Here is a 14,094-nt window from a genome sequence, read left to right on the forward strand (position 1 = left end):
TGAATTATAGTTATCAGAACATTTGCAAAATTAATAAAAGCTTAAACATATTTGAAGAATAAAGTACTTAAATATATTTATTTAATTTTCTCTCTAGGCAAATAGAAGAGTATCCTATTTGTACTCTTTAAAAAACAAATATGGAGAATTTTAATGGTTTTTTTATTGTAAATTTAAAAATAGGTTATTCAACAGAAAAATATTCTAAAAACTTGTTACTTTTAAAATATATATATTTTGAAAAATCTTGCTTTATCATAACATGTGAAATAATCATTATAACGCCAATATGTCTACAATATTGTATCTACGACAATCAACCTCCAATATCCCCCATGCCCCTTAGTGATCAACTCTTCCCCTTAACTCTATCCCTTAGTCACCATTATCCCTAAACTTTTGCCTTTGCAAGAATGTATATCATGAAATCATACAGCATCTAGCCATGTAAATCTGGCTGTCTTCATTGAACATAATACGTTTGAGATTCGGCCATGTTGTTGCATGAATTAATCATTTGTTCCTTTTTATGGGTAGGTGGTAGTATTCCAATGTATGCACCAACCAGTTTTTTATCCATTCCTCACTTTAGGGACACTAGGTATTTTCCCGTTTTTGGCAATGATGAATAAAAATTCTATAATAATTAGGCCTGACCTGTGGTGGATAAAGCATCGACCTGGAAATGCTGAGGTCGCCGGTTCGAAACCCTGGGCTTGCCTGGTCAAGGCACATATGGGAGTTGATGCTTCCTGCTCCTCCCCATCTTCTCTCTCTGTCTCTCTCTCCTCTCTCTCTCCCTCTCTGTCTCTCTCTCTCCCTTTCTCTCTCCTCTCTAAAATGAATAAAAAAATTTTTTTTAAAAAATTCTATAATAATTAATAGAAGTTTGTATGTACGCAAAGATTTTCATTTTTCTTGAGAAAATACCTAGGAGTGAGATTGCTGGGTCATATAGAAAACAAACACTTAAATTTTATTTTAAAAAAACCAAACAAACTTGCCAAACTATTTTCCAAATTGGCCGCAAAATTTTGTGATAATATACTAACTTTAAATACTAGTTTGAGGTGATAAGGACTCTTTCTGAGTCACTGAAGTATTGAGCAAAATATCTGTAATAACATTCAAGTATTGTCTAACTAATAAAGTTTTACTATCTAGGAACAAAATAATTCCAAGAATTTTAAAATAAAAATCCCAAACCAAAGCAATACTATAGACAATAAGCCATAGGTTATAAAAGAGAACTTCAAGAAAGGAAAAACATAAATATATTTTTTATAGTTACGTGTTACACATTGAAAATAATAAAGTTCAAATTGTTTGCCATAAGAGGAGAAGGGTAAATAGAAGAGAAACTGAAATTCTTCAGAACCACTCATTTTATTCATCTTACATCTCAAGAAAGGCCTGGTCACCTACATTTCAGAGAGGCTGTGGCTGCCTCGGGGGTTCCGGGGCACTCCGCGAGAGAGACTTCGTCGGCCAGTTGGGGCGCAATGCGCTGTTCATGACTGGGGAGCCCAGGGCTAAGTGAGGCTTCTGCCGAAGAAGTAAACTCTATGGAAATGGCATTTAATACAACAGAGTTCAGGCAGGCAGAGACCAAGAGAGATTTCAGAAAGAATCAGGTTTGTTAGCTCACAATTCTTTATGCATTAAACAAGAAGAGGTAAAATAGAAAAAAGAAAAGAGAAAGAGGTATCCAGCAAAGTTTGAATAGTTATACTTTCCTTTCCAATACTTCAGAATTTTCTCATTTCACTTATATAGTTTGATATAACTTAATAAATTTCATTTTTGAAACAAACAGTATTAATATCATTTGGGATAAAAGTGAAGAATAATTATTACTAGTTATCTAATGGTAACATTTTTAATTACAGAGGAAAGAAGAATTTTTGTGTATGATCTGTCAAAAATCCCAATTTTCTAAATATCACTTAAATATTAAAGATTCGGGAGCATCTGGGTGCTTTTGAGTTCTTCCTGTATTGTGAATATGAATTGTAAAAATTAGGTAAGTTTATATTAAGTAATTTTCATACCTATCAAATTATCCCCATGCTAAATTACTGGCATAATACTAGTCTATTTTTAATTAGACATCATTAGCTTGTCATTCATTTTTATATATCTAACTTTAAGTCTAAGGATTAAGAAATGTTATCATACTCATAATATAGCTACTAACAAGTAGCTATTAGCTATTAAAAATACTGGCAAACAGTATTAGATAAAATTACTTTATTCTTACTGGAATTTCATTTAGGGAGAGAGACTCCAAACATATAATAGAAAATATTTCATAATAACAAATTTTTATTATTAGATTAGAACCCTTTGTATGTTAAATTCATACCAGGGACAGTTGCATGAGGAATGGTGCTTTACACTTCCATGTAACTTTCTTATGAACACACACCAACATGTGTCATTACTCTTGGGAAGGATATTAATAACTGATGACCTGATATTACACAGGAGAAAACAGGAGATCTGGTCAGGAAAGTACTCAAGGTACCAGAACAAAAATTTTGATTTGTGCCCATTTCATACTCTAAAACCTAGGGGAAAATTTTTTCAACTTCATAATATAAAATTTGGAAAATGGAGCCCAAGCATCTGGATCCCTTTCATAAACACAGCATTATAACTTGATTCATTCCTCAACAGTCAGGAAAGATCTCTTCCCATAATCACATGATAAGGAGCAGAGGTGTCGTACATACCTGGGCTTGCCAGCCCCTCTGGAGAGCTGGCTCCTGAATCGCCGTGGGTAAGAACTACGGGTGCTGACTGCGGGGCTAGAACACGGAAACAGCACGACTTAGAAACAGGTCGTATTCACAAAAGAAACAGAACACAGAAACAGCACATCATATTCACAAAAGAAACAACTCCATAGCAGCTTAATTTATTTTTTTTGTAATTCAGAAAGAGATAGCCATTTTACTGATCTATTTAGATTTCCATTTCCACATGTAGCCAGTCCTGAAATGGCTGGATCTTTCTGAACAGATTTACAAATTAGCACAGATTCATATTAGCCTAATGGAGCTGCATAACTTTTTCATTTTGTCATGTTGCAGATTTTTAAAAGGTAATTAAGCGAGATTATTAGGGATTGTTATTAAAATTTAACTAAAATCCTAAGTTTAAGTATTATTGTTAAAAGACATGATTTGTAACCTATATCATTCCTAATGTCTATACTAAAAAAATGTGATACAAATGTGATAGTAATGGGAAAAAGAACATTACCAGTCACGTGACTATTTTCACCACTTTGATGCAGGGGTATTTTGGAGGGTGGGGAAGGTGCCTTTCGCTTTGTCCTTTTCAAAGATGAATTCCCACTGGATGTACCACTGAACTTCAGAGAGCCCGTCCTCACTACATCTGCTCCACAGGAACTCTATGGAAAACAAAATGACCAAACAAAATCTCTACTTAGAAATTACTAGCAAACTTTAGGAAGACACTGACTTTACCTCAAACACATTATATGGCAATACAGAACATAATGGTCATTCATTTAAAAAACATTTGTAGAGTCTTCCATGTGCCAGGAGCTGGGCTACGAGATGGATATGTAAAGAAAATAAAATATGGTCCTTCTCAAGAAATCTAAGCAATACAGTTAAAAAACTGACTTTCTCCCGGCCAGGGCACACAGGAGAAGCGCCCATTTGCTTCTCCACCCCTCTGCCGCGCTTTCCTCTCTGTCTCTCTCGTCCCCTCCCGCAGCCAAGGCTCCATTGGAGCAAAAGATGGCCCGGGCGCTGGGCATGGCTCTGTGGCCTCTGCCTCAGGCGCTACAGTGGCTCTGGTCGCAACATGGCGACGCCCAGGATGGGCAGAGCATCGCCCCCCTGGTGGGCAGAGCGTCGCCCCTGGTGGGCGTGCCGGGTGGATCCCGGTCGGGCGCATGCGGGAGTCTGTCTGACTGTCTCTCCCTGTTTCCAGCTTCAGAAAAATGAAAAAAAAACAAAAAAAAAAAAAACAAACAAAAAAAAAACTGACTTTCAAAAAAAAAAACAAGTAAAAATATTAGACATAAAATAAGAGGTAAAAAGGGAAGAATATTTGTACATTAAGAGAGCTGGCTTTTTAGCACTAATATATCAATGACAAACATTTCAAAAATCTCTATGTCACTGGAGGTTACTGACCCTTTGCACAGCTAATGAATGCCCACACTCATAGCACTTAGCTGTCAGCAAGCCCTATGACAATCCTGCCTCATCAGGCTGGCCAGAACCACATCACCTGGCCCATAACCATGTCACCTTGCTCTTTCTCTTTACAACAAAACTGCTTGAAAGAGTTATTTATAGTTTTTATCTCCAATTTCTCATCTCCCGTGTGAACCCTTCCAATCAGATTACCCAAACCTCTGATCCATTGAAACTATTTCTTTAAAAGCCATCAAGGACCCCCACTACAACTAAATCAGGGGTACTTGTTAAAACTACTTTATCTGACCTGTTAGCAGCATTAAACAGAGCTGCCTACTCTTTTGGAATCTTTTTTTTTTTTACTTCCTGGCGACCACATTCCTCACTCTCACAGAACCCCAGCTCTGTTTTCTTTGTTGGTTACTTTTCATCCCAGCTCTTGGACATGCACATTCGCTGTAGTCTCTATGCTCACTCTCTTGGTAATCCCCTTGGTCCCCTCAGTTTTACATGTTATATATTTATATATGTCAGTGAATTCCAAACTTAGGCCTCCATCCAGGGCCTCTATCTGATCTCCAGTTAATGTCTAAGAAGAGCATTTCAAACTTGGAAGGTCTAAAAATGAGAGTCTGTCTGTCCAGGCGGTGGTGCAGTGGACAGAGCTTCGAACTGGGACATGGAGGACCCAGGTGTAAAACCCTGAGGTTGCTGGCTTGAGTGCGGGCTCATCCGGCTTCAGCACAGGCTCACCAGCTTGAGCGTGGGGTCCCTGGCTTGAGCATGGAATCATAGACATGACCTCATGATGGCTTGTTTGAGCCCAAAGGTCACTGGCTCTGCAGCAGCCCCCCATCCCCTAGTCAAGGCACATATAAGAAAGCAATCAATGAACAACTAAGGAGACTAAGGAGCCTCAACAAAGAATTGATGCTTCTCATCTCTCTCCCTTCCTGTCTGTCTGACCCTATCTGTCCCTCTCTCTGTCTCTGTCACACACAAAAAGAAAGAAAACTGAGATCCTGATAACCCTCTTCTTTTCCTTCTTCTGTCAAAACTAATCCTATTCTCATAGTTTTCTCTGTTTCAATAAAGCACAGGTAATTCTTTCATTTATGACTTTGGAGTCACCATCCTCTCCTCTCTCTCACATTTCACATTAGTATCAGCCTATTGGCTCATCCAGCTCAATGCTACCACATAGTCCAAATTGTCATTGAGAACTTGCTAATTGCACTCTGCTTCCACATTGCTTCCTTACAGTTCTTTCTCAACATAGCAGCAAAAGGATCCTGTTAAAATGTTAACTTGGATTAGGTCACTTTATTCAAAACTTGCTAATGGTTTCCCAATTGGCAGAGAATAGCCAGAGACCTCTTAACGGCTTCTAAGGCAGTTGACAGCCTGATGCCCAGCTCTCTCTGACCAGCTGCACTCCTGGTATGTAGGGTCTCACTATACTCCAGCCACACTGGCTTGCATGTAGCTTCTCCAACATGCCAGGAGTGTTCCTGCTTCAGGCTGGTTGCAATTGCTGTTGTCTGTGCCTGGAATGCTCTTCTAATAACTTAATGTCTTACTCTCTCATTGTATTCAGGCCATTTCTCAATTGCCACCTTCTCAATGAGTTCCTATTTGATATCCACTATTTCCTGACCCTCTTCCCAGCTCAATCTTCAGCGTTTAATAGTTCTCTAAATACTTGGTAAGTATACCATACATTTGGCTTATTTACCTTGTTTATTATTTGCTTTCACTAGGGTTGACTACAAAGGCAGTAATTTTTTTTATCCTACTTTGCTCACTGCTATATAGCTCTGTAACAATGTCTGGCTCACAAAAATTTCTCAATAAATATTTGTTGAATAAAGGACATAATGAAGGGTATACCACCTTCTTCTAAAAAAGGACATGATAAACTTGGACTGGGAAAGTACCTAAAGTTTGCATCATTCCAATAGTTATGAGAACATGCAAGTATCCTAAGGGAAGCAAACTAGTTCATAAATTTTTTTTCAGTCTTTATGCCTTGCTACACACCAAGAAAAATATAGCAAATTACTTTATGTTGTAATTTTGTAATATTTCTGCCAGAGAAAAAAAAGGAAGCCTGATCCCAAAGAGGAAAATGTGAGTTAGTTGTCATCACTGCCAGCTGTGTTAGGTCATCTCACAAGAACAAAAGTAGAGTTAGTACCAGCAGCAGGCACTTGATGGAACCTTACTCTTAGTAAGGTTAACTCCTCTTAACAAAGAAGGCAGGACAAGTGGCTCCGGCCAACCTTACTTGGAGTCTAACCATTAAACTTCCTCCATACCAGCTGGTACAAAGCTGCACCCCACCAACCTCCTCTCCCCTCATTATTTTGGTCCCGTCTCAGAACTCTTCAGACCTCTCTACAATAAAACTAGAAAAGGGTTAAAGCCTGCCACCCACACCCGAATTTTGATTGAGAGTCACTAAAGCTAATTCTGATTAACTCTGAGGGTCACCTCCACCCGCAGTGGGCATGGGGTGGACCCTCAATTGCTACTGGGGCTTTTAAAATAATAGAGAAAAGGACCCTTGAGAATACATTAGCTGAGAAAGAAATGTAGTGATGGATGGGCAATATTTAAACATCACTTCGAGTAGAATATAAAGTTTAAATAAAAACCTTCTTACTTATGTATACAATAACTGTGTTCTGAAACTTTCGTTTGCTATTTATAAAAGTAATAAATTTAGCAGTCACTAGACAAAAGACCAAAAATACTCTTGAAACAATGTGGCACTTCATTGATATAAACATCAAAAGCAGTACATGTCATTTTCTTTCTTGATGCATTTCCTTACGTAAAACCCTATTAAATCATGCCTCCTTCCTATCACAGAAGTAGTTTATCAGTAAGAACACAGTAGGTGATCAATAAGTAATTGCTGAATGCAGAAAGCAATGGAAGAATTTGATTTTCTTCCTAGTTCTATGCTGAAAACTTAATTTTCCATGTTTTGACTGATGGCTTTCATGAGGTCTATCATAAAAATCTGTTTTCCCCTTTAGGTCAGATTCCCAATCATTGTGATTTATTGGTTTTTCCTACTACCTGATAAAAGCAGTTACAATATAAATTTCTCAGATAACAGTATCTGTTTGGGAATTAGGGTTCTTAAATTTTGGTTATAATATAATAAAGCAGACAGCATAGAAATAATAAAAAAAGACACATCATATACAAAGACTCACAAATTTATGTGAACCTATCATAACTCAGAGACAGAATAAAAGTAGACTCATATATTTCAGTTATCACTCTAGAGGTTTTAAAATAAGTTAATTTTTTTGTACAGGATATTTATATTTCTATGGGTAAAGAATTTAAAATCTGTTAAAAAAAAAAACCAACACATTTCTGTTTCACAAACACTAAAAAACTTCAATAGCATTTATAAGGGTGAAGCCCTGAACATTTTGGTAGAGCTCATGTTTTATAACTTATTCTGTAAGATTTATCACCCTTATCATGTTGTGTATCATGAAAGTAAATGGATGTGTATTTCTAGAGCTGTAAATGGATCAAGGAGACTAAGAATAAAGACATTAGGGGAAGAGAACATGATTATTTGAGTGATGGCAGGTAAACTATATGACCTGTCATAACTAAATTCCATGTTGTAATTAATAGTTAAAACTTATTAAGCTTGTGACAAAAATATAAATTTAACAATTGATGTAAGATGGGCCAAATGCAAGTTTTCAAGGAATGAGAGTGGTGAATTTAGATAATCAGCAACAGTTTAATTAATGAGAGGAATATCAGTGGGTTTTTTGTTTTGTTTTGTTTTGTTTGTATTTTTTTGAAGTTAGAAGTGAGGAGGCAGTCAGACATACTCCTGCATGTGGCCAACCGGAATCCACCCAGCATGCCCACCAGGGGGCAATGCTCTGCCCATCTAGGGCCTTGATCCACCGTGGCCTGAGCCATTCTAGTGCCCAAGGTGGAGGTCATGAAGCCATTATCAGCGACGGGGCCAACTTTGCTCCAATGGAGCTTTGGCTGCAGGAGGGGAAGAGAGAGATAGAGAGGAAGGAGTGGGGGAAGGGTGGAGAAGCAGATGGGCACTTCTCCTGCATGCCCTGTACAGGAATCAAATCCAGGACTTCCACATGCCAGGCTGACGCTCTACTGCTGAGCCAGCTGGCCAGGGCTGGAATATCAGTTTTGATATCAGTGTTAGCATTCAAGGAAATAGCTTAATATATATTTCTTATTGTCCCTTAAGACAGAGAAGAAAGCATTTGTTTGTTTGTTTGTTTAAAGAGACTATTAGAGCCTGACCAGGCAGTGGTACAGTGGACAGAGCATTAACCTGAGACGCTGAGGTCTCAGGCTTGAAACCCTGAGGTCACAGGCATGTCCAGCTTAAGCGTGGGGTTGCTGGCTTGAGTATGGAATCATAGACATGATCCCATGGTTGCTGGCTTGAGCAAGGGGTCACTGGCTTGGTTTGTTCCTCCCAATCAAGGCACATATGAGAAGTAATCAATGAACAATTAAAAAGTGCCACAAGTACAAGTTGATGTTTCTCATCTCTCTCTCTTCATGTCTGTCTCTCACTCTCCATTAAGGAAAAAAAAGATAGAGATGTTTAGAAAAGAATTTCAATCAGCTAAAGAGCAGCCAAGGAAATTTAAGGTAATAAAAAAAAATCAAACTTGGAGTTATTCTGTGTTAACTCAAAATATCACTATTAAGACCAAAGTAGAGGAATCCCCAGGCCTTGAGAAAGGTCTACTGCAAACATCCTTTTCTCAGGTAAAAACCTGCAGAAAAAGAAAGAGAATCTAAGATAGAAGATCTAAAAGTTTCTAAATATATTGTAGCCAAAAACTTGTGTGTGCTGAGGGATATGAGTAGAATACACTTATCTAGCACACAATATGGTAGAGATTCCTGACCCAATAGTAACTACTGCTAGAAGCAGATTTGCTAAACTACCACTGTTATTTCAATAAACACATCATGAGATCCCAAATGTTAAAAAAAAAAAAAGAGAGAGCGAGAGTGAAAAGGCAAGGAAGGCCACCGATGTCTAACCAGAAGCATTCTTAAACTCTTAAGTTTTTTCTATGTACTTCAGGAGAATTCTCCTAATAGTCTCCCAATAGTCCCCTCGACATAAGTCAGTGTTGAGATGCGCAGTAATTTTGAGTGTGTGCTTGTCTAACTAGAAAGAGGCTTCAGAGGGTTTTCAAGGTGGAAGGGAGCCCAGTGTAATGATTACCAAACAAATGAGCTTTGGAAACAATGCCAGGGCTTGAACCAGGAACCAGGGCATTCATTATCTCTGCAACCATCAGCTTCCTCATCTATAAAGTGGAAAAAGTTAGAGTACTGATACCTCAAAGGGGCTGGGAAGCTTCAGTGAGATAATGCATAAAAACTTAGCACAGTGCCTAGCACAGTACATGACCCCTAAATCTATATTAGCTAATATGATTGCACATAATTTGTCTATTGTAAAGTATATGAAAGTAATCTGTAAATAAAATAAGCAAATTATGGTTTAATACTATAGCATAAAAAGTATGGATAAAGAAGGTATTTATTCTAAAACTGTACTTTTTCTTCAGTGACAACAATGGTGGGAGTCCTATTAGAGTTAGTCTCAGTCATAATAAAACTTAAAACTCTGCAGCCCCCAACACTGAGGAACTTGTGATTAGCTCATTACATAAGCATTTTGTGTAATTCACTTGTGTAAAAACTCTACCTTTAAAGTCACCTCAGGCAGCTTCATCATAAAAGAAATTTAATAAAACCTAAATATTTAACACCAATTGTGTAAATTTTAGTGATGGGTACATGGATGTATATTATAGTATATAAATTTGAAATATTTCATAATGTGAACTAAAGTGAATGAATTGCTTAAAACTGAAATGTTAAAAACAAGAAGTTGAGGCCCTGGCCGGTTGGCTCAGCAGTAGAGCGTCGGCCTGGCGTGCAGGAGTCCCGGGTTCGATTCCCGGCCAGGGCACACAGGAGAGGAGCCCATTTGCTTCTCCACCCCTCCCCCTCTCCTTCCTCTCTGTCTCTCTCTTCCCCTCCCGCAGCGAGGCTCCATTGGAGCAAAGATGGCCCGGGCGCTGGAGATGGCTCTGTGGCCTCTGCCTCAGGCGCTAGAATGGCTCTGGACGCAACAGAGGACGCCAAAGAGGGGCAGGGCATCGCCCCCTGGTGGGCATGCCGGGTGGATCCCGGTCGGGCGCATGCGGGAGTCTGTCTGACTGCCTCCCCGTTTCCAGCTTCAGAAAAATGAAAAAACAAAACAAAACAAAACAAAACAAGAAGTTGAGATTAAATTATTTTAAGTCCAAAGGGTTTACAAACCAAGAAAACAGAGAGGTGTCAGCCTCTAGGGGAAAAACACTTTGGTTAATATTAGATACTCAGTTATTTACTTTAGTTAGAATCACTAAAGCTGCTTGCCACTGGAGAAAACTGCATCTCTAACAGGAATGCATACCACTAAATTTTATGATCTGTGAAAAGGAAAATACTGCACAGAGAAAAGGAATAAACTAGCGAAAGTGGCAAGGTCAAGTTGAAAACCATGCCAGGTAGTTAATCCCTGAGAATTCACACTCAGATCAGAATTCATTGGTTCAAAATGGAACTTAATTTTACTGAAGAAAATAGAATTGAATGGCAGTCAACAGATTTACTGAGTACTAGCTCTGTACTAGTTATTAGATCACTTATTAATCATAGTTGAGTTATAAGATAAGTGGGTTATTTGAATAAATATATACTGAATATAAGAGTTAATTGAAAGAATACAAATAGAAAAATTAAAAAAAAAGGAAATGAATAAAAGGGTGGAAATACAGTGGCCAACTTCAAACACATTGTTAATGTTTCTATTAGAAGTTCTGGGTTTTTTATTTCTGTTTGTGATATGATGTCCACATGTGGGAAGAGGTGGGAGTAAAGGAAAGAACCGAAGCATTCCTTTAAAATTGTCTTCAAATTCAGAGATATCTTTTTATCTTCTTAAGGAACTGACTCTTATCTTTCTCCAACCTGGACATTCTCAATAAACGCTATGAAATAATTACTAAATATCTTACCGCTGACCTTACCTATGTCCTAATTTACTATGAATTATACCCCAGTGGCTAAATTTTTATGTAACTGAAGGTCAAGCTGTAACTCTTAACCCTTGTGGAAGAATGCTTTCTAACATAATTTTACAACTTAGACAAAACTTTAAAACATATAATTTTTATAACATAGTCAGTGTAGTAATACAAGTATGATGTATTGTTTTAAATTTTCAAAATAGGTAAAGCTGTGAAAGCAATTTTTAAATTAAATCATTTTTATAATTAATTTTATCATAAAATTAGCACGATATAATATGAGGTCCAAACAATGCATATGTCGATGAGGAAAAAAGGGGGTAAAACCCTGTAAATTGGAGCATACCTGTTTATAACACAGATGCATGCATACACAGTTTGGCTTGTATTGGGTGAAAGCATACATTCCAGTTTCTTCCTTGGTTTATCATTATTTTTAAAATAAAATGCTATCTTTTTGTGAGGCCAGGACAATTTATCCTTGTTCTATACTCTTTTCCCCTTTGAGTATACTTCCTATACTCACAACTAGAATTTACATATTTCAGTTGCCCTCACAACTAGAATTTACATATTTTCCACTGTTTATTCTCTATATAAACCTGTTTTAGTATTTTTCAGGGATAGCACTGAGAGTCTTAGCCTGTGCAGCTCAACTTAGATGAAGAAAAATCATATCATATGAAAATGAAGGGGTATAAAGAAATAGGGGTGACATTTCAGATAAAATTTATAATTATGGAAAGAAGGAACAGGGCCAGAGTTCTTAAATTTATACTGTATAAGCATTCACCTAATATGCCTTTTTTTTCCTTTTTTTACAGAGACAGAGAGTGAGTCAGATAGAGGGATAGATAGGGACAGACAGGAATGGAGAGAGACGAGAAGCATCAATCATCAGTTCTTCGTTGCGACACCTTAGTTGTTCATTGATTGCCTTCTCATATGTGCCTTGACTGTGGGCCTTCAGCAGACCAAGTGACCCCTTGCTCAAGCCAGCGACCTTGGGTCCAAGCTGGTGAGCTTTGCTCAAACCAGATGAGCCCACACTCAAGCTGGCAACCTCGGGGTCTCAAACCTGGGTCCTTCTGCATCCCAGTCCGACACTCCATCCACTGTGCCATCACCTGGTCAGGCTATTATGCCATTTTTAAGGGTATTCCTATCAATCTGCCAAAATAAATTCTTATTAGAGGTGGCAATAAGATTAGAGCTGGATTCACTTCTACGTGTCTAAATACCAGTACCCCTTGTAATTTGTACATGTGGGGTTCACTAAAATTGGGTTCCTTCAGAGGATACTGAGTGACTGTGCTTGCCACTCGATTTCTCTCAAAATCACCCAGTCTTAAATACATCTTTAGTCAATGATAGCATCTGCTACCTCTCCTCTCTCTTTTTAGTGATGCCCAAAGCACTTGTGCTGACCTTTGTGTTCCAGTCTTGAGTTGAGGTAGAATACTGTCAGTGATTCATTTTGCTATTGTACTTTAGGGCAGTAGTTTCCAACCTTTTTACACTTGGGGAGCACTGAAAATAAAATTATTTAGGGGACCTCTAAGGCAGAAATAAAAACCATTGTTAGTATTGTGTCCATCTTTTAGTTACAATTCTATAAAATGAAAATTCTCTACAATAAAGAGATGAGTAGTAAAAATATATATATTTTTAAATAAAATGCAACTGAAATTTCTAGAGAGCAATATTTAATTCAAGTAAAATTAGTGCAAAACCTGCTGTTGTTTCTTTGCAAAAACACTTGATAGCCTGACCTGTGGTGGCACAGTGGGTAAAGTGTCAACCTGGAAATGCTGAGGTTGCCGGTTCAAAACCCTGGGCTTGCCTGGTCAAGGCACATATGGGAGTTGATGCTTTCTGCTCCTCCCCCCTTCTCTCTCTCTCTCTCTCTCTCTCCCCCCTCCCTATAATGAATAAATAAAATCTTAAAAACAAAACAAAACACTTGATAATCGAGGCCGCAGTTTTGTTTCTGAGACGGAGCACTGCGTTGACACCCATTTGGTTTCTATGCTTGGTCTTTTTTGGTGATTGGAATAAAAAAGTCTTCTCACACAAGTAGGTAGTAGAAAATATGGTTAAAAATTCAATAGGTTTGTAACTAAGAGATGGATATTCCCATTCCAGTGATATCCAAAATTGTGACAATGACTGCATTTTATGTTTGGACACCAGAGTGACATCATCAAAAATAAAAATATCAGTTTTCTTTTTCATAGTGATTAAGGGAGCAGAAGTCCATATAATGGGTTATGGATCCAGAGATTACCTTTATGAAGATCCTCATTTCCAAGGTAATAGTGGTCAGAGTTTTGAACTAATGCTCTTAAATGTTGATTTATTTTAGATATGAATTTCTGGCTCATGTCTGCAGCAACCAAAAAGTCTTTAAAAAACAAATGTTTCTACATCTTCTTCCTGTATTTTACTTTTCCAAAGGAAGAGTTTCTTTTTGAAAGCATCCATCTTATTTCCTAATGTAAAAATGTTTTTTGTTTAACCCCTAAAGAAAAATATTTAGTTCGTTGAAGAGGTTAAACATATTTGCCATATATGCAAGCTTAGCCATCCCTTCTTTCTCCAACAAAAGCTATACTAATACAGAGTGTTGCTCTTGCAGAAATTGTTTCACTTTTTCTCTCAGGTCAAAAGGCATGAAAGAGAAAAAAAGGCATGAAAGAACCCTTCCTCTTGAGAGACACCTCACTTTTGTATAGAGAAGATGCTAGTGTTGTGAAACCATGCTTTCACATAGTGTCAGGTAC

At 37.7% G+C, this 14,094-nt stretch overlaps 1 protein-coding gene across 10 annotated transcripts in view; it reads right to left on the bottom strand.

Annotated features, from left to right (window-relative positions):
- Nucleotides 1–14,094, bottom strand: part of COBLL1 (cordon-bleu WH2 repeat protein like 1) — a 183,246-nt gene that overhangs the window by 26,625 nt on the left and 142,527 nt on the right. For 7 of the 10 annotated variants that reach the window (XM_066345022.1, XM_066345024.1, XM_066345017.1 and 4 more), the window contains 3 exons: nucleotides 3,268–3,421; nucleotides 2,736–2,810; nucleotides 1,426–1,563 (listed from right to left, as the gene is read on the bottom strand). In XM_066345022.1, the coding sequence (XP_066201119.1) occupies nucleotides 1,426–1,563; nucleotides 2,736–2,810; nucleotides 3,268–3,421 (367 nt within the window). The remainder of the gene's footprint in view (nucleotides 1–1,425; nucleotides 1,564–2,735; nucleotides 2,811–3,267; nucleotides 3,422–14,094) is intronic. The other 3 variants (XM_066345016.1, XM_066345015.1, XM_066345023.1) reach the window with 1 other exon arrangement.

Source organism: Saccopteryx leptura, chromosome 7, assembly GCF_036850995.1.
Source record: "Saccopteryx leptura isolate mSacLep1 chromosome 7, mSacLep1_pri_phased_curated, whole genome shotgun sequence".
Classification (NCBI taxonomy): domain Eukaryota; kingdom Metazoa; phylum Chordata; class Mammalia; order Chiroptera; family Emballonuridae; genus Saccopteryx; species Saccopteryx leptura.